Source organism: Gymnoscopelus microlampas (assembly GCF_963454915.1).
Source record: "Gymnoscopelus microlampas genome assembly, chromosome: 6".
NCBI lineage: Eukaryota > Metazoa > Chordata > Actinopteri > Myctophiformes > Myctophidae > Gymnoscopelus > Gymnoscopelus microlampas.
In genome coordinates this window covers 27142970-27165071 of record NC_139943.1, presented here as the reverse complement: position 1 = coordinate 27165071, position 22102 = coordinate 27142970, and the positions used below count along the sequence as shown (strand labels likewise).

Genomic DNA, 22102 nt, shown 5'->3' with positions numbered 1-22102 from the left:
TGTATAGTTTTGCAAATCCTCAAAAACATCCGACAAAATTACATGGTGAACCAGACTATAACGAACAATAGGTCTGCACATCAAAAGAAGTTAAAACTTACATTCACAGTCACACATACAAAAGTCAAAGTGGCTCCGAACTCTCAAAAATCCATACTTGGCTTACCGATAACAAACTGTCACTACACCTTGGGAAAACTGAATCCATTCTCTTTGGGACCAAACATTCCCTCAGACAGATGGATGTAAATGATTTCAAGGTCAAAGTCGATGACACAATTATCTCTTCTTCAATTATCTTTCTTGACAAATACCTGTCAGGTGAAAGCATGGGGACAAAGGTAGTCAAAGGAGTAAACCAGATAACCAAATTTATGGGCAGAGTTTCCTCTTATGTCAACCCTCAGGCCCTCAGGACCCTCTCAGGGGCCCTGATTCAACCACTTTTTGACTATGCTTGCACCTCCTGGTACTCCAACACCTCAGTGTCACTGAAGACTAAGCTTCAAACCTCCCAAAACAAACTGATTCGGCTACTCCTCGGATTGGGGCCCATGACCCACCTTTCTCCCACCCATTTTGCCAGCCTAGGCTGGCTCAGGGTGGAAGACATCTCTCTCTCAGCTATAGGGGGTCCCTGGCCTGAAAACGTTGAAGACCCCTGCTATAGTTCATATTGTTGTTAGATATTATAGATAATATATTACAGATTTTTGGTAGTCTTATGCAAATGAGCCATGCGGTCGAATGTAAACAAATCGCTAGTGCAGTCTGGATCTGTCATGACCGTCATGGATGGACTTCAACCTGGTATTTGCTCTTTCTCCATTTTTGACCCGTTCATTCATCTACATAAACGTTCGGATTTCAAATATAAAGTTTTTGACCCTGGTAAGAGTGGGAGTTGAAAGTGTGACTTCTGCTTTTGTTGCGGCTGCTCTATCCATAGATCAGTCAGATGAGCTCTTCACTTCAGACCACAAGATCATGGGATCGAATCCAAGCACAGGAATCTCGATATCTGAGCAATCTGGCTCCCACGGGTCTACTTTCTTTTTTCGCCTTTATCATAAAGGTTGCTGGACAATATAGAGGATGAAATGCATAATTTATTAAATAATATAAAGGTAATATCAAATACATTGTAAAAAATGAGAGACATGACGCTTTATTAGCAAGACAGTCTTTTATTATATCATTCCTCATTTTGCTGGTTTCCCCTGAAACCCCTTTACTGTTACAGAGTAGAACTGCGTTAGAATCTCTGCTGATGATGTGGCCATAATGGTTAGAGAGCCTGCCTGGCCCAGGTTTGAGCCCAGGTCTCAGCAATGTGTCAAAGAAGTGTCTCTGAACAAGAGACTTAAAAGAATAGTTCACCCAAAAATTACTTATTTTCTATCAATTACACACTCCATGAAGCCTTGAATTCGTTTTTGACACATTCCTGAGCACAGACTCAGACATATTGGTTGGATCGGCGGTGTCACGTAGGTGTGAGGGTATAGCAGCCAGAACCTGAGTCTAGTAGAACATAATCACGATTCAAAGAACCAGCACTATTTAGCACCATTTTTGTTTAGTGTGACGTATGATCTACAGCCTGTAGATCATGTGTTTACCTGTCGACTACAGGTAAACACATTTGAACATGAAGTTGATGATCAAAGTGACAGCTTCTGTAACCTAACATTGTGGTGTTAGGAACTGAATGCAAAACTCAGAAGCTCACAGACCCACATGAAGCATGACATCAAACTCTGCTGTCTATGAGCTGGTTAACAATAGACCAGTACAAATCAAATATGTTTTATAACATGTTGCTTGATAGTGTGGTGCTACTGTACCTGTATTGTTTGAGTGTAGCTGATATTGATATCATCTTTTCATTGTTAACCACATTAACCCTGGCATCCTATCCTATGTGCTGCTGTTGTTACCAGTACCAAGGTACACATGGTAGTTCAAATCATAGCCAAATAACCTCTTGAGGATCCCCAGAATCCCCTAGAAATAAATAAATAATACTCAAGCATTCACAAAGTGCCTTACTCCCATCATTCAGGGGTGTAAAACTACTGGCCATAATGGGCCGGATACAGGGTTCAATCCAGTCTATGGCATTATTTGGAGAAAAAAAAGAAAAAAAAGAGTATTAAATCAATCAATATTTTTTTGTTTGTTTTTGTTTTATTCATGACACATGCCATTATTATCTGTATGTAGCTGCCCCTCTCTCCCTCCTTGCCACTGCTGCACTGACAAAGCTGCCATTGTGTGAACATTGAAAACAATGGAGCCAGCAGGTAACTACCCGCTGTGTGTCAACACCTCCCGCGAGGGCCCCACTTACGTCATCTCATCCCTGTGTGTCACTACACTGAAGACATCAAGGCAGAGGTCAGGGACCTTGCTGCAGGGCCGGATACTGGGTCCATGGGCCCCTGGTCCTGAGAGTGTCAACCAAGCTCAACCATAGAAACAACATCCCTGGGGCCCGTTAGATTGCAGATTAAGCCAGGATTTACCAGTTATTACCAGCCTTTCAATATCTTATCCAGGAGTGGATTTTATAATTGTATTTATTATCATTATTATTATTAACTTTTTCCTATTATTACTGTATTAAAAATTCTTGCAACATATTGTCATGACTGTTGAATATTGCTGACTTAAAATTAGTACACAAACACTCACACACTTAGTTATTTATTTTATACTGTATACAACTATATATTTTTATTTTTATTATGGTGCTTCCCTGTCTTCTATGGTACTTCCATATTGTACTTACCTGTTTTCTATGGTGCTTATACTATGGTGCTTACCTGTTTTCTATGGTGCTTCCTATGGTGCTACCCTGTCATCTATGGTGCTTCCTATGGTGCTGCCCTGTCATCTACAGTATGGTGCTTCCCTGTCATCTATGGTGCTTCTTCTATGGTGCATCCCTGTCTGCATCTCAAGTAAAGAAGAGGTTACCTTTTTGTGCTGTATTCTTTCTTGATAACAAACTGACAGGTGAAAAAATGGCACAAAAAGTGATCAAGAAAGTCAATCAAAGAACAATGTTTTTGGGCAGTATTTCCTCTTTTGTCAACAATAGTGAACTAAAGAATCTGGAGCACTCATTCAATTCCATTTTTATTTTGCTAGTACCTCTTGGTTCTCCAACACCTCAACTTCACAAAGAACTAAGCTTCAGACCTCCCAAAACAAACGACTACTACTCGGCCTAAAGCTGACCCACCTAATTTCAACACACTTTGCTATAGTTTGGGATGGCTCAGGGTAGAAGACAGATTTAAAATATCAATGGGATTGGTATTTAAGAGTCACATGACAGTTACTGTATAATATTAACATAGAGGAAACACAAAAACTCATTCATGTCCATCGTTTTAAACATATTCACAGACAGTTTTATTTTTGATTGAAATTATTTCACATCATTGTTATTTTTCCTGTTGATGATCTTTTGTATTTTTTTTATTTATTACAACAGCCACAGAGCAGCAGCAGCAGCAATAATAACCCAGCAGGAGAAGCAGATAAATGCAGAGGAGAGAGAGAGAGAGATGACAGGCGGCCTTTTTCTTAGCTGCCAAAAAGTCTTACTACAAGGAATCATGGGAAATATATATTTTTTTTTTTTCTGTCTGTCATGTCCATGTCTGCACCAGCAGGTGGTGCCACAGTTGATGCCCCCCCACCCCCACCCCTCCTTCACAACCATTAAGACTCTAGCACAGTCGGACACAAATTCAAATGGTAGAAATTCTTTAAAAATTCAGAAGAGAGAGAAGAAAAAAACACATCTCAGAGAACATGTTTGGATTATCAAACAGAGAGAGTATGAATGAGGCAGGATAGAGGGAGGAACGAGGCAAGGGGGATGGGGGGGGGTTGGACATGACATGAACCAAAAGCAAAGCACAGTGAGCTCCACAGGATAAGGAAAGATAACAAATTGAACAAGTCTTTTATATAACAATCACGTGTCCTCTACAGTAATAAAACAAAACAAAACAAAAACCTCCCCATCTCATCCCAATGCACCTCTCTACCCCAACCCCCAAGTCAATGTCCAAGCTTACACTTGGGTAGATCAAAGGAGATTTTGGCAGGCAACAGTCATAGCCAACACTCTCCACTTGACTTCTGATGAGTTCAATGGAATTAATTGACCAGAACCATTCAATTGTCCCATGTAGCTATAGATTGCTAGTCCTAGACCAGGACTACCTTCTCAGGTGACCAGTCTGGTGAAAGTATAAAATAAAATTAAAATAAACTTGATAGCCACATTTGAGGACACCAAATCAGTCTGTCCCCATGCCTGTCTGGACTGACAGTATCCATCAAGGCCAGTGAGTAGATCCCATAATAACCTAATGGAAAACATGATTCCATCAAATGGGATTTTATTCATCACAGAATATAACCAACTAAAATAATTATGAAGGTGCTAATATACCACTATATACGTAGTGGAACTGTACTTCAGTCAAATCTCTGTTGCGTGCGTAACTGATGAGATGGAGTCAGTCATTTCATACACACAGCATTTGTCAACACAGTAATGTAATCCCCCCCCCCCCACTCCCTCGTGGTTTTGCTGGTAAATTAAGTCCATAAAGATGATAACACTCCTGCAGGACTGCATGTACTTCTTCTTCCTGTTAATGCATTGTTGCTTACATTAGATCATCAGGGTAATCAGTCCATGGGGTGGGGTGGGGTGCAGTGGTTGCTATGGGTAACCACAGAGAGCTAGTGATCAGACCCTTTTCATATTTCAAACCGTTTGTAAAACAAATGAGTAAAATTATAAAATAAAAACAAGCTGATGCAGCTACATGTACATGCAAATGAAATATCAACTAGACAACAAGAACACAGGAGACAATGTTTGATTAAACCGATCAATTCAAACATTGAAAGTATAATAATTATAATAATTAAAAGATATTAACCATTGAAAACATAATAAATGACAATTTTAGATTACAGTGCACTTTGTGTGAAAACAAAAACAAAACCCCCAAAATGAAGAAAATAAAAATGACCACACACACACATCCTTAAGATGAAGGCAACACAAGCCTGGCCATGAAGGGCGGCCAAGCGAAATATAAGAAAGAAGGAGAGAAGGTGAACAAGTGGCAAAAGAAATGAGGAAGAGGGTGGCAAAATTGGGCAGTGAAGATAAGGTAGGAGAAAATTATATACATTTGTATATACATTATACAAGGATATGAAAGAGAGCACAAGGCCCCAGACCAAGGATGAACATACACAATGAAGTGTTCTGTGCCAGCCAGAGAACTGTCATGGCACCCAAAGAATATGACACATAAGCATCAATTCAAACTAAAAGTGGACGGAGACCAAAATCTTTCTCCTGTTCCGGGTTCTGCCTCAGCCTCAACAGAATTCCAGAGCATTCTGGAACTTTAAAAAAAAAGAAGAAAAAAAAGTGGATGGACCCAGACACAAAGGCTAACTGAAGAGTGTGTGTGTGCGTGCGTGCGTGCGTGCGTGTGTGTGCACACACACACACACACACACACACACACACACACACACACACACAGGAACATGTGCATGTGCAATACCAAAAAGGGACACTTTACAAGACAGATTAACCCAAACCACCTCTAGAAAAATAGAAAAGAGATACTGTCAGACTTGTAGGTTGTCAGGGCAGTTACCACATTAACTTGAAATGTTGCCATGATAAACAGGCAACATTTTGAGGTAGTGTAGATGGGCAATTTATAAAAATTATGACTAAAAGCTGTTTTACCACTGTCCCTTATAGCGTGTTATAATATCTACATCGATTTTATCCCAGCGGCCAATTCCTAATCACTGCCAAGGACAATATTGTTCATCAATACAGCCTGAAAATGTATGCCGTGTATCATGGGGTAAATAAATACAGCAAAACGATTCAAAACAGGTGGACTGATAGATTAAAAAAAAGAAGTTAAAAGACAACTAACGCATCCACAGTTTCCCATGTAAACAGAAAAGGCGATTACAAGGATTTAAAGTATGCAAGTATGTAAGCCTTGCTAGAAGCACTGCAACCCCTCATTCTTGCCTTAGTAGGACAGGAGACGTGGCAGCAAACACCAGTGTCTCCTGACCCCGGTGCTTTACAGTCCACGTTTGAGTCAAAGCTTCTTTTTCCGTTCCACACACAACATACTATTCAGTATTGGTTCACTGACTGAATAGCTTTGTTAACTATGAAAAACAAGGGCACAAAGCAAACTGAAATAAACACGTTTGGCAAAGGTCCTTTCTCGATCCCCTCATTCCCAGAACCAACTATATAATGGAGGCGATATCAACATTTTGAGCTGGTGATGTGTCTTGTTTATAGGTCCACTTAATAAGCAGAATACATTTTACAGATCCATCACCATGCCACAGTAGAAGGATCCATGCATGGGCCCCATCTCATTTGGCTCACTTGTGCCCCCCCCAAAAGACAATGGGCTATCATCCACAGAACATAAAGTGTCTTCATTACTGTATGACAAAATGTAGAGTATGAATATTCTGAAGAACTCATAAATATGGCAGTCCCAGACTACCAAGCTACTGCTATGCAACCGTCCTATTAAATATTGAGGGAGTTTATCATTATGTACATTGAAAAATTAAATAGGAAGAACATTTTTACTAATGAACTGTTTGTTTTTGTCAACAGAGCAGAGCTCCAGAAATGTCTGCTTCTTTTGAAATGTCATACTGGGGAATATATTTATATATATGTTTTATATATAAACACACAATATATGAAAGCACAGATGTCTGGAAAAATATGTTCATTCAAGTTGATAAAAATTGTTTTTGTTTTGTTTTGTTTTTTTCGCGCATGAACATCATATACGAGGAATAGGCACAGTCCCCCACCTCTCTATTGACTGAGGTATTGTAGCACCTCATTCCCAATGAACGACTTGAAAAGGCCAGAATCTGAACCTGAAAATAACCAAAAAGACCAACAACCAAAAATAATGACAGTTGAACACGTCTTTTAGAGAGCTACATTTGGATCGGATCAGAGACAATATCAAAAACTACTGGAATGTGACCTGCTTTATCCTGCCATTATCACACACAATGGTATGAAGAGTTCTAAACAGGTTTCAGAGACAGACAGAGAGAGAGAGAGGGGGGGGGGTCTTCAGTGTACATGTGACAGAAACACAGAAAAGAGACAATGGCAGAAAAAGGAGAATTAAGCCTGAGTTATACTTAGTTGTGTAACCAACAGCCGATCTACAAGCTCACAACGCATTGCAGCGCCACACGTTATGAGGTTGTAGATCTGGTATTTTCACGCATGTGACACCGGCACACACCTAAGTATAAATCAGTCTTCAGACTGTATATGAAAAACTGAGCAACCACATACGAAAATAGGCTTGAGGGATATAGGGTGGTAAAGGCACAGGGCCCCTTGTAATCACAAGATAGTGGGTCCTTGCATGTCCTCTGATGATGCCACAAAAGAAAAGAAAAAAAAAAAAAGTTCCTTATAATGTCAATGACAGGAACAAGGTGAAAGTGAGGCTATCCTCCATGTCTTCTCCATTAAAAAAAAGTGATTTTCACTCTAGCGTTGCTATGGCGACTAGAGAGTTCCGTCCCAGTGATGTAGTCGCTTCTGTGACAATGTTGTGAGGATGAAGGCTTCTCTTCTGGCGGAATAACGTCTGAGATGAATGATATAAGGTGATCCTCAATGATGTCATCATGTTCCTGGTCTGATGTGGATGATAACAGCGTGTGTGTGTGTGTGTGTGTGTGTGTGTGTGTGTGTGTGTGTGTGTGTGTGTGTGTGTGTGTGTGTGTGTGTGTGTGTGTGTGTGTGTGTGTGTGTGTGTGTGTGTGTGTGTGTGTGTGTGTGTGTATGTGTGTACATGGTTATAAAAGTGAGTGAGTGTGATTGATCACCAGGCCTCAGTGTAGCGAACATCAACATCTTTCAGATTGGGCAGTTTGGCCTACGGTAGAGAACATGGAGTTACACAATTACTGATGGGTTTACTTACCGTAGATAAGCAATACAATACTTCACTACAATCACATTAGGTCCGATAGCAGGGTTTGTTATTTCCTAATGGTCATAGTTAAAGGAACATTCGTGTGGTTTGACATTTTTAGCACAGTGACGACTCCTCATGTTATATCTTATATTACTAGAGACCAGTTTTCAAAGCATACTGTTTAGCCACGACCACATAAGTTAGTATAAGCTACTTATACTACTAGTATAAGCTACTACTTTTCAGGTACAAACCGAAAGCTAGTGGCAGTTATTGTGCTTGTTTATTTTCAAGGAAGCCATTAGATTCCATTCATTTCAGTACGGTATGAAAATCAACCTGCAGAAACTTCACTAAGTTAACTTGTACTTCCAATTCAAAATGCTGAATTCCACTGCATACTAAATTGTACAACAAAATGTATTCCACTGCACTGGAAATATTTGCATGAGCGCAGCTGTTATGCTCAGGGACAAACCGTCAACCTTCCCAGACGGCCTCACCTACTCAGTATGCCTATGGCCAGCAGTTATGGTGACACTTTCTTATCCTTATGAGTGTTATCACTTAGGATTTAACTAAGTGCCGAAAGGTGAATTTCAAAATCTTCAGATACCCGACTATCAAGACAAATGCCCCAAAATATAAAATTGTTCACGCTCTGGTGATTCAAGTCAATATAATAAAGTTTTATACTGTACATTAACATTTTGTTTCTTCAATTACCTTGAGGTCCTCGTATGTGTCAGCTGTCAGTTTGGTGCTGTTCATGTTCAGACTGCAAAGACTCTTCATGGCTGAAATTAACAGACAACGGTGTTCAAGGGTTTCAGTTAGTATGCAATCAGGGTTCTCTGAATGGAAGATCACTAAGGAGCATAAGGTCTGAGAGAGTAATATTCTAACTCTGGAGTTAAATTAAATAGTTTTAGAAACAAAAAGCTGAAGTGGTGATGCCATTTGGACCAGCCCCATATGATGAGGGTCTCGAGTTAAGGTTAAAGACAACACTTGGTCTAAAGTTAGAGGTAAGACTAGAGAGACAGTTAACGAAATAATATTTAGCCAGATCCTGGTGTGTGAGAGACAGAGTGTGTGTGTGTGTGTGTGTGTGAGAGACAGAGTGTGTGTGTGTGTGTGAGAGACAGAGTGTGTGTGTGTGTGTGTGTGTGTGTGTGTGTGTGTGTGTGTGTGTGTGTGTGTGTGTGTGTGTGTGTGTGTGTGTGTGTGTGTGTGTGTGTGTGTGTGTGTGTGTGTGTGTGTGTGTGTGTGTGTGTGTGTGTGTGTGTGTGTGTGTGTGTGTGTGTGTGTGTGTGTGTGTGTGTGTGTGTGTGTGTGTGTGTGTGTGTGTGTGTGTGTGTGTGTGTGTGTGTGTGTGTGTGTGTGTGTGTGTGTGTGTGTGTGTGTGTGTGTGTGTGTGTGTGTGTGTGTGTGTGTGTGTGTGTGTGTGTGTGTGTGTGTGTGTGTGTGTGTGTGTGTGTGTGTGTGTGTGTGTGTGTGTGTGTGTGTGTGTGTGTGTGTGTGTGTGTGTGTGTGTGTGTGTGTGTGTGTGTGTGTGTGTGTGTGTGTGTGTGTGTGTGTGTGTGTGTGTGTGTGTGTGTGTGTGTGTGTGTGTGTGTGTGTGTGTGTGTGTGTGTGTGTGTGTGTGTGTGTGTGTGTGTGTGTGTGTGTGTGTGTGTGTGTGTGTGTGTGTGTGTGTGTGTGTGTGTGTGTGTGTGTGTGTTCTTACAGCTGAGGGCCAGCAGACCAGCATCAGTTACGGGGGTCTCACACAGATTCAACACCTGAAGGCAGGCCAGGTGCTCGGACAACAACCGTAACCCTGCATCCCCAAACTGACAAAGATAGATAGATAAGAAGAGAGGTAAACAAACACATGGACAGAAACATTGGGAAACAGAAAGATTAGGCACTCATTACTACTCATCTGTGTGTGTGTACAGTTAGTGCTTAGTGTGTTGTGTTTATGTGTGTAGGTGTAGTATATATACCGTACTATATCACACACGCACGCACGCACAAGCAGAAAACACAGTACAAAGCGCCACATTATCAGCTTGACCGTGTTGCCTGTTGACCGTGTTATTGCGCTGTGTGTTCAGGTTCCAGTACCCACCACTAGCCAGGTTATTGCATGGGTGAAATAGGCTCTATACTTCCCTCTCTCCCCACTCCCTCCCCCTCTCACTGTCTCTGGCCTGACGTCACACACAACCTCCCTCCCCCTCTCTCTGAGGTGGAGGGCGTCGTTATGTTGTCACACACAACAGAAACCGTTGCCAAACAATGGCAATTTGCTCTCACGTCAATCTTTGTCCAACAACGCAGATTTGTGTAATGTGACATCACGCATGTCCATATATGGGCATGACCGTTGCTTAACAAAGCCGATTTGCATTGACGTTGGACATGTCCGGTCCATATATGCCCATATATGGGCAGATATGCCCATGAGACAGAGAGAGTGACAAAGACAATGGTAAATGGTCTACATTACTATAGCGTAGTGGTACGTAACGCACATTGTTGTGCGTTGCATTCACACAGATTCACAAACAGCAGAGGTAACCAATGCAAGGAATCACCCTAATGAGCCACAGCTGCCCCTACATAGTAGAGCATAGAGAGACAGGATGATATGGGTAGGGAGGGGTTAAGATGTGCAACACAAAATGACTCTGGCGCTGGAATCAAACAAGAGGCGCGTTGCAACCATTATGGTTGACATAACCATCTCACCCACCACCGGTGCACATCATCCATTCATGTATATTTTAGTATGTATTATAATGTGTCTATATACCTGTGTGGACCATAGGTTGAGCTGTTTGAGTGAGGGCAGCTTAATGAGCTGCTCAGCACAGGCACTGGTGACGTTGGTGAAGGCCAGGCTGAGGTTCTCCAAGTTCCCAAAGGAACCAGAACTCAACAAACGGGCCAGATCCGCATCCTGAGAGAGCAAGGAGATGGGACGTTCAGAATGGGAGGGGAGGGAGAGAGAAGGTAGTGGGTGGGACATGGGAGAGTGAGCCATAGGGGCAGAGGAGGACAGAGAGGGCAGGGTAGAAGGAGGGAAAGAGAGGGAGACGGTGGGGAGGTAGAGAAAGCAGAGGCAGAATAGAAAGTAGAGAGGCAGAAGTCAGAGGAAGGGGACAGATGGATGATGGGAGGGACATGGATGGAAAATAATATTAGTGAGGCTGATTAAGGGGAACTTTGCCGACATCTAACGTAAATCCCATTGTGCTATTGTGTGAAAATGAGACAACACTTCCCAATGTGTTTTAGCTTACAGTGCCGGAAAATCTCCTCCAGCCTACGTAAAACAATGCGTTTCAAGGAGTTTCACGTAGGCTGGTGGCGATTTCCCAGCATGAGCTCTCAGCACACAGAACGCTTTGGGAAGCATTGTGTCTGATTCTGTGTATGATCGTATGACAATAGAACAGATACTAAGCTTATTCATAAAAATGAAATACAAATCACAAAACAATTCCAGTTTCTTTTCAGCCAGAATGGAGGTTTTGTTTTTGTACATCAGTGGTATTATCATGTAATCTCATATGACGGATTTGCTAAGCAACAAGCATAAAAACTCACTGTGGACTTTGAGGGCAGAGTCAGGCGGGTGGGGCCTCCTTTTCTTTGCTGAGTGAGCAACAGGGGGAGAGAGAGAGAGAGAGAGAGAGAGAGAGAAACACAGTACGTGAGAGAGATGAAAAAAGATGGCTCCCTCCTACGCTCAAAGAAGGTCATGCAGTACCATTTCAGACTGTAGCTGGCGTCTGTGTGCAGCTCTGGACTTGAACAGACTATGGTAACATTTCAAGACTAGGCCCCTCTTGAAACAATCAGTTGAAGATAAAACGGCTGACAAATAAGCACACGCATAAAACTCCCTTTTTTTTAAGACAAAATGCCATAATGTAACCCATATAAAGCTTTTACCAGACAAAGAATATGAATATGATCAGTGGTGCAGTTTGGTAAGCCTGACAAAACTAAAATGTAACAACATTATATACAATTCAATACCAACATTTCTTGAATGCAGGATTGAACGAGCAAATAAGACAACGTTTATGTTTTCAGAGCTGCTGTACGTAAACAATTATGTGTGCATACAGACAGCACACATACACACTGTGTACAATACATATAAACACGCAGAGATAGAGGGAGGTTTCTAAGTGTGTCATTGTTTAATTTGTGTGAACTTGAGTATTTGACTGCTAGCACGCACATGTGTGTGTGTGTGTGTGTGTGTGTGTGTGTGTGTGTGTGTGTGTGTGTGTGTGTGTGGACACACATTCTGAACTGTAAGTCTACACACTGCACTGTAAGTCTATGTATACGTACAGTATATATGTGTGCTTTCTTATAACTACATGGTTACATTTTAGAAATTCCGAGGCATGTGTCTTTGTAGCACATACTGCACATACAGTATACACACATACTCTAATCTGATACACGCATGGTGATCCTACATGTGCGTTTGTGTGACTGTGCGAGATGTGTTTGTGTGTGCAGCAGCGTAGAGCAGCAGTAACTCACCAGCTCTTTCAGCTCTCTCTGTCGGTCACAGAGCTGCTCATACATGCGCAAGCCAACCTGGGTGCTCTCCAGGGTTGAGATGATCTGGAGCTGCGTGTCCTTGTTCTCTATGATGTTATACTCCAGCATCAAGCAGAGGATCTGCACACACAGAGATAACATACATGTACTGTATATTAATATGTACCATGATGATCAATGTGCACAAGAGTGCTGGGCGATATATTGTGCACAACATCAATTCACTCAATATTTTGTAGATGGGATGATTTGAAAAGATAATAATTTACTATTTTAAATCTCCCCCCCACTCCATTGCACTGCTCTGTCTACTGTGCCTTTAAGAGCAACCCCACGCCTTTGTATGGGCTTCCTTGTTTTTTGGTACGAGGCATGGAGAAACCCCTAGACGTGCAGTCTATAGGGTGATGTGAGTGCAGTTGAATTAGTTCCAGAAAAGGTCATGTAACTTCTGCCGTTTGGAAATGCTTCAGTTTCAGCCACACGAACACTGATGAAGTCACTGTCATGCGTGAAAGGACAGTGGGTGCAACTTCACAAACCTTTTCAATCACCTCAATGTTCGAGCACATAATTGAGTATCGTTACCATACATGTGTCAAACTCGGGAACATAGAGTCCCTCGCCACAAAACACTGGCCTTCTAACTGCTGACAAAGATTACAGTTTTTTAGGCACAGGCTGTACATTGCCATCGGTAATAACACTTTCATAAATTACTCCATTAAAATCTCTCTCTCTCTCTCTCTTCCACAAACACAAAATGAGCATGAGAACATTGAAATTGAGAAAAATAAAGAACATGACTGTCTTCATAAAAATAAATACTGTTTTCATACAGCATATAGTTCAAATTAAGAGTTTTTAAATAAACGTTAAAGGTTAATATAAAAATCTATGAGTCAGTTTTCTATATTATTTATGTAAATGGAGAGTAATATCAAAATATTGTGATATACATTTTAGGCCATAATAACCCCCCCCCCCCCCCCCCCCCCCCCACACACACACACACACACACACACACACACACACACACACACACAAGTGTGTACCTCCACCATGGTCTGGTTTCCACGCAAGGCCAGTAACATACAGGGGCCCAGCTTGTTCTCAGCCAAAGACAAGAGAAACTTCTTGGTCTTATAGCAGGAGCCCATCAGGATATGGACCTGAAGGAGAAGAGAAAGTTATATGTATGTGTTAATGTGAACAATAACATTCTAAAGCAATGGTTCCCAAACACTGTTCACAACACGAGTAAATAGCCCTTTACTTTTCGTTTCCTACATTTTGTTTAAATAAACCAAACCAAAAAAACGCAATTGTTCATAAATTAAAAACAAATTCAAAATGTTTTCAAAAGAAAATTCAAAGAAATTCCATGAATTAGGGAAAAATAAATTCATAAACCATTTTATAATAGCAGCAACTTACTCCAAATCATGATATATTATTGTGAGTTATTGCTTAAATATGCGTGTGCATGTTTGTGTTGTGTGTGTGTGTGTACACCCACCATGCTGGCAAACAGTTCTCCATCATCATCACAGGCGACTCCCCCGGGACTGTAGAGCTGGAACCAGCCGTCTTTCCCCGAACGCACACTGAGTAAGCAAGAATGGACCTGCCACACACACACACACACACACACACACACACACACACACACACACACACACACACACACACACACACACACACACACACACACACACACACACACACACACACACACACACACACACAGCGTCAAGCACAGGAACTGATACAAACTGTGTTTACACAGTGATAAACATACACATGATCACTGACACTCACCTCCTGCCTTGGGTCCTCAGCAAACCTCTGAATAACATACTTCAATTCCCTATTTAGAAAGACAAACATGAAGACAGAAATATCAGGCTGAATCTACCACAGATTGTACATTAACCCATTAAAACCAGGAAAACATCCGGGTAATTTTAGATTTTAGCTATATATATTTATATATACTGTATATCCATATATAATACATATGATTTTGGGGGTATCCTTGGCATGACAAAGTTTGAGAACCACTGGTTTAGAAGGCATTTGTAGAATTGGCCTCAGGTCTTAATGGGTTAAGACAGAAATATCAGGCTGAATCTAAATACATATTTAAGTACAATTGACCATATTCACACAACAGCCATTTTCTCACGGGAGGGGAAGTATGAACTAAGAACAAAATGGCTATGGTGTTTGAGTAGGGTCAAAAATAAGAAACAGGCAGCATACACAATACATGAAACTTACTTTGTGAATTTCCCATGTGCAAGAGCCCTACAGAAAGCAAAGCAATGACAGGTTACTAAAGGGTTTCATACTGTACACATTTTATACATGAGGCAGAAGGTAACCAACAAGACACTACCATGCAGTGTTAATTTTGACAGCAAACATGTATTTAGTTTTAGTCATAGTCTTTTATACAAAATTCCATTTCGTTTTGTAAAACGCCTGAAAGGACAACTTTAGATAGATACAATGGACAGATTATTTATGAATCCCTACAAAGCCTGAGTGCAGTAACTATGCAATGGGTCAAAATAATAAAAATGGCATATATGTGTTTCAACTGGCCAGCCAAATGGTATTGCACTAATGCATTTATAAGGTAAATGTTTGTTTATCTTCCCAAACCATGACGGCTGATTTGACCTTTCACCCAAATAAAAACTATTTTGACCAAAAATGTAGTTACTGCACTGTAGAGGATTTTTTTTCCACCATTAAGCCATACAACTTTTACAAGGTAAAAAACGAAAAAAGAAATGTTACCTGCACATGTACCGTGTATAGTATAAGTGGAATAGACACGTATTTTTGATGTACAGTATATATGTGTGTGAGTGTGTCTTCTACTTTTTTGTACCTTTAACACTGCTGCAAAATATTATGTATCTGTCTTAAGAGGTCTTACCATACTGCTGTTCTACCTGTAGCCTACTTTAACTTTATTTCTATCTCATCCAGTATTATTACTTTTATTTTGTTTTATTAATTATTACTACTACTACTACTACTACTACTACTACTACTACTATTATTATTATCTTATTCTTATATTGTTTGTTGTGTTAGCACAGTCCTACATGTCCAACAAACCATTTCGCTGCTTTATGAGTAAGCGACAAATAATACACCCTTTTGTTTATTGATTCTAAATAAGGCAGATACAATTAAGAATAACCTTATACAAAACTACTTCCTTGGCCAGGAAGACACACAGTAACTATACAGCCAAGTTTCACAGAGCTTGCACAGCTCATTATACCATTTTGAATGTGTTCTCATGCGTGCATGTTTGCGTGTGTTAATGTCACCAATAACATCCTATGCCACACTGGTGACCATAGGGAATATTGTTGCCTTTCTTAATGACGACTTAACCCATCAGCAAGACAGCAGTGGTGCAGGTGTTTAACAGGTGAGTCCCTGTGTTGGAGGAACAACAAGATCTCCACAGGTGGCCATTACTGAGGCTCTGGCTTAGCTTGACAATTATGAATGTGGCTGGAGGCTGGCAAGCCAATTACATCTGCCCCCCCAGAGAGAGCCGTCGCCCTCCAGGGAGGGAAGGTGAGGTGGTGCACCTACGTCAACACACGGGCCCTACGGGACCCTGCTAGATACAGTTACAACAGATGCACAGCAGTGGTGTAGTCCACATGATACACAGGTACACACCGTAAGAGACATAATATACCCTACAGTAGTGATAAAGCCGGAGTTATGCTTGATTGCACACAGGTGTCGCTCACCAAAAAATAAACTATAAGCTCACATGGATGTTAGCAATGAAGTGTCTATGTGTCAGCATAGACCTTAAGTGTTGAGTAGTGCAAATTAACCTACTTTGCAGGGGCTGCTACTCTAGTGTGGGTGTGCTTGTGTGCGTGCGTGTGCGTGTGCGTGTGCGTGTGTGTGTGTGTGTGTGTGTGCGCGCGTATGATGTGTCAATGTGTGTTGATAGATGTGTGTGGACTCACTCTTTGGGAAAGGGGATAGGTTGCAGTAGGCTGGCTAGGGCCGGTCTCCAGTCATCATAGTCAGACCTGATAGAAAACAATACAGAAAGACACCGACACATATTAAAAGAGAGGGAAGGAAAATATAGAGGGAGAGAGTTCATGTAAAGAATAGCGTATAAAACAAGGCCAGGGAGAAGAGAGGTGCAGGTCCCTCAGGTGAAATGTGAGCAGCAATGACGCAGACCTAAGGCATTAATGTAATGGGACCAGTGGAAGATCCCATTACGCTGTTAAGTAACACTGGTTTTGTTGCAAATGCTACAAACGCAAAGACACACACTATCGCTTTTTAGGTCGGCCCCATTCACACACACACACACACACACACACACACACACACACACACACACACACACACACACACAAAACCAATGTACATAAATACACACAAGCCCTACTTCACTTTCACACTGTGCCATATACACCAACCCATATCATCGTCACCAGGTCTCATCGTATTGACTCTTCTGCTCCTGTTTAACCTGTTAACGCTGTGTCCTGGCATAACCATCTATATCACTGCCAGCTAGCATTATGAAGTCGGTTAGCTAACGCCTGTCCTAGCATTGTTTTCTTTTTACGTCGCTAATACGACCAGCCTCATCATTTTAACAGATACATTGCTGTTTCTACATTGTTGAAAAACTTTCAATTAAAGTCTCTCTCTCTCTATTGTATTATCTGGATATTGCAACAGTCCAAAAGTTATCAAACGATGTCCATCAGCCATGTAGCCACCATGTCGGTTGACAAATTGATTATGTGTAGTCACAATGTATGTAATATAACTAATCTCATTGTGAAGTGCTGTGAGTAGTAGCGTAACATAGCGTAATGTAGTTTAGTGCAACGTCACAAAATGTAATATAAAACACAACAAAACAAAGCAATGTCACAAAACATGACAGGGTGTGACATTACAGGATGTAACACAATGGGGCGTGACACAAATAGAACATAAGAAAACCAAAGAAAGACAAACGATACACATACATGCATGTACGCACGTAGTCATCATGACACAGTCATCGATTACACTGATGACGAACTGATTCTCAGCTCTACACTCACAGCATTTTGAGGATGAGGGCAAAGCAGCCCAACACACGGTCGGCCTGTGCCGGCAGTTGGATGGAGAGAGCGTTGAGCGCAGGGCTGACCAGCAAGCAGTCAATCAGATTGGGCTCACTGTCGCCCCCAACAGGGCCGGCCTTCCGTCGCGCGTTGGCCGTGTTGTTGTTGCGCTCCAGCTCCACCAGGATCTCGCTGGAGTTCACGATGGAGGGGGGAGGGCCGAGGGGGAGGGAGGGTGGAGGAGAGGAGATGGGGATGGTTGGGGTGGGGTTGGAGGAAGTCGGGGGAGGTGGTTGAGGAGGATTGGGGTTGCCGTTGAGGGGGAGCAGGGTGGTTGGAGGCAGGTTCGGGGGCTCTGGGCGCAGCAGGCGGAGTGGCATGGGCGGCTTGCGGTCGTTCTGCTGCTGGCAACCATTCCTGATCTCCTTCAGGCTGGGGGAGTTGTCCCGGCTGAAAAGACAGAGACAAAGAGAGAGAATTTTATGAGAGAGGAATGGTGTAATCCCCCAAGGTCAACATAAAACAGTAACATCAATAGACGGTAAAATAGTTTCACCACAGTTCCAGTTCATCCCACATACCGGAGTTGTGATGACGGTCAGAACACAGTGACCCAACTAGTAACAAAGAAATGGAACACAAGACAAGGGAGTTGACCTTGGTGGTTGATGAGGCCAGCAGAGATGGGTATCTTGCCGATTGTTCCAAAATGCACAAAGGACACGGACAAATTAGCTAACTTAAAGGGGGGGGGGGGGGGGGGGGGTGACTGAAGAAGAGATGTGTGGAACTGTAAAAGCTATGATCAAACATTAGACCTGCCTAGCACGGACCAGGTTAATGATTAGAAAACACAGGTTTATTTTCATGGCACACCTTGAATTCAATGGTAAAATGGTGAAATAGAAATTGTTTTTAATTTGATCATGATAGAGCAATGGGCTCAATATTGCTTTACTAAATATCAGAAAGCTTCCTAAACATTTCCTTTTAATTCATTACTTTTTTAGGTCTTTGAAAGATAACCAAATCCAGTGCTGGTTATAAACTTCTATTATTCTATTTAAAAACATTCACGTCTATTTAAAAACTATTCTAGGAGCAATTCTAGACAAAGAATAATGCGTTTCCTTTTTTATCTGTAGCATGTATCTGTATGTGTGGCTGTTGTGCCTTGTACATCAAAGTTTTGAAAAACATTTATAAATGAATTTTTGCCCCGGAACACCATGAAACATGACCAGTGAATCCATGTTGCATGCTCTTGCCTGAGGCCTGTTCTGTCTCTTCTGTAATGCTATTATCTATTCATAATTACTTCTTATACATCACATCTTTCCTGTCTTAAAACGTACTACAAACTGCAATCCAATAACAGGTGAAAAGGGATATGTAGAATTCTGCACCTTTAACCTCTTCCGCCATAGCTATTTACTTCATTATAGGACAGATGGTCATTTTGAGCTTGTACTGTAGATCTTCTATTTTAGATTTTTTTTTAAATGTTCACCAAGTAGAAAGAGGTGACAATGATATACTCCACAATTAATCTTAAGTCTGACACTAAAGATGACATCATCTGTCATTGCATAATCAACAAAAAACAAAAATTGTAAAGCATTCTATTGTTCTGAAGATGAGTAACTGACAGGACGAGCAAGAATAGACAAGCAAGCAACAGCCTGAAAGAACATGGTCACCCTTATGAAACATAGTGATATTTAGAGACGATTCATCACACATGCTTTTATCACAATAATACTAAATGTATAAGTCTATTTAGTATGAAAGCCTTTGTTGAAAAAAACGCTAACCATGATTCACTCTCTAGAACTGTAGAATCATCTCAGTTTATAATTTAGCTGCCCAATTGTTGTTTTACAACATTTCTGTTGAAGCAGTATGAAGGCCGTTACACACCAGGAGAGACACAAATAAACAAAACGAAAATGTGAAAATGTGACGCAACTATTTCACATCAAACATACGCATTTGGTGATACCTCCTTCATACAGGTGGATGATTTTATTTGTTTACAAAAATAAATGCACCGCTTTATTGCTGCGTTATATTCGCGTTCTGTGTGGATATACTCATATAACATAAACAGCAGTTTAAATGAATATGAATTAATCATACAAAATAAACGCTCCCGGTGTGAACTCTTTCACCATCTTCAAATGCTATATAGAGTAAAACATTCTACCGTTCACAAAAATACATTTTTAATTTTCTTTAAAATATCTTTTTGAATGTGCAAGCCAGATAGGCTTCGACTAATTTGGTTTACAGAAGGAGTTATTTACGGAACTACAAAGGTGAAATGAGGTAGGGGGAGGTGGGACATTCCAGAATACAGCCGGTCTCGAGAGACTACAGTAGTATAAGATTAAATTAATTTTATCTTGATAGTCAACCTATCATCAACAAGATCATTATATGCACATCATCTGCCAACAACTCAATAGACCCTTTTCACAGCAGTAATTTTGAAAGATAAACACAACTGACGGTAATATTATCAATTATGCATTTAATTTAGGCGTTAATGTGTGTTAGCATGGACAGATCTATTAGTTAAGTTAAGGTGTTTCTAACTCACAGATATACCACACACACACACACACACACACACACAACTTAGTTTGGTAACTTCAGCTGCGTTTACAAGTTAAAATGTGAAAAGAATCCATTACAGATTAGTTTATACTGATAGGGTTTGATAGTGAAAAGTCACTGAACAGGTAGCAAGAAAGCCTGGTCAAAAGCTGGTTGAAAAGCTCTGCTGAGATTTTATCCAGTTCTCAGTTTTATCCAGCCGCTAGCCTTTCAGCTAAAAGAGTCGCTGGATAAACCTGAGCTCTTAAAACTCTTTAAGGTGAAACCGTGCCGTGTATATACTGTATGAACAGATGGCCGGGAGGGCAGGTGAAAAGGTAAATAGGACAATAGAAGATATAATAGCATCAAAGTTTAATCTAGTGTAAAGAACATGAAGAAAAGGCCTTTTGTCCGGTTTTATTTCATGTTTTGTAAGGAATTTAATGGGGAAATTGGAGACCTGCACATCATAATTGAAGTGAAATCATAGTGATTGTTCTTGTACACAGCTAATCTATCAAACCTTAACACTCCATTTATACTTGGTCGCGCATTGTGTGACGTCTTGTGTGTGAGCTTGTAGATTGGCTCTTTTCGGTGCGCAACCAAGTATTAATCAGGCCTTATGAACAACCAGCTCACATACAGAGGCTGGTGTACAGGTGTTATGAAGCCTAGCTGCCCACACTGTACCCAACTAGCTGAACAAGATGTCCAGACAAATGTGGACAGATGGACAAAGGACCAGGTGATACCTTTTCATCAGGATCAGATGAGATGAGATGAGATGGTGGACAAAGAGTGCAAGAGCTTATGCACTGGATCAGTCTCTCAAATGCTACAGAACAACGTGTTCTGGGGAAAAGGTGTGTGTGTGTGTGTGTGTGTGTGTGTGTGTGTGTGCTCGCGCACACAGATTACAGACCTGTTGATGAATTCCTCATAGCAGGAGTAAATGGCTGCAAGACACACTGCCACCAGGTTAGGCAGAACACGTGGGTGCGGGCACTGTCCTGTTGGCCCATGCATACTGCAAAGCACAAGGTGCAAGTCAGCTATAAAATGCACAACTACACTTCTTCAAATCATTTTTGTCGTCACACACAGGATTCACATTCCAGTGAGATGTTAAATGAAGCCTATTGGCGCACCTCTTTCAGGCAATCTATGTTAAAATATTGCCTTTGCCTTTACTGGTACAGCGTTGTGATTCTCACCTGTGAATGAACTTCTTGACAACCTCCATCCCGGCATTGAGCTCATTGAGGGCCAGGATATACTCCTGAGTGAAGAGACGCAGTCGGGGACACTTCCCAAAGTCCTGACAAAGACAAAACAAGGACAAAGACAAGGACGGAATGTGGGAAAATATCAGAAAAAGAGCATTAGAAAGTAAGGCCGAAGAGAGAAATACAGAAGAAAGTGGAGAGAAGACTTTTTAAAAACATTTTTTTTTACAATTCAGGACAAGCCCTGCTGTATACATAATTATGTTCAATTCAATAGATGGAAGAACGTATATTCAGATGTTCCAGGGTGTAAAAATGGTAAAAAAATATTTTGTAATGCTAACATAATGAATAAAAAGAGACAGGGGTAGGCTGTGGGAATCTCACCATGTTATGTTTAAGGATTCTCTGGACCACAGGAGTGAACACTTCAATCACAACCATTGACCTTGGCCGCTCCCGACAGTGCTGCAGGTCACAGTGACAAAAA

General features: G+C 41.2%; 1 protein-coding gene across 1 annotated transcript in view; it reads right to left on the bottom strand.

Moving 5' to 3' along the window:
* Positions 1-3444: 3444 nt before the first annotated feature.
* cmip (c-Maf inducing protein) overlaps positions 3445-22102 on the bottom strand; it is a 44303-nt gene continuing 25645 nt past the window's right edge. The window contains exons 7-21 of the mRNA XM_084060513.1: positions 22000-22080; positions 21601-21704; positions 21309-21413; positions 17780-18232; positions 16667-16732; positions 14931-14957; positions 14469-14517; positions 14167-14274; positions 13703-13819; positions 12627-12767; positions 11670-11717; positions 10873-11019; positions 9799-9904; positions 8796-8866; positions 3445-8027 (exon numbers count right to left, since the gene is read on the bottom strand). Of these exons, the coding sequence (XP_083916639.1) occupies positions 7974-8027; positions 8796-8866; positions 9799-9904; positions 10873-11019; positions 11670-11717; positions 12627-12767; positions 13703-13819; positions 14167-14274; positions 14469-14517; positions 14931-14957; positions 16667-16732; positions 17780-18232; positions 21309-21413; positions 21601-21704; positions 22000-22080 (1677 nt within the window). The 3' untranslated portion in view covers positions 3445-7973. The remainder of the gene's footprint in view (positions 8028-8795; positions 8867-9798; positions 9905-10872; positions 11020-11669; positions 11718-12626; positions 12768-13702; positions 13820-14166; positions 14275-14468; positions 14518-14930; positions 14958-16666; positions 16733-17779; positions 18233-21308; positions 21414-21600; positions 21705-21999; positions 22081-22102) is intronic.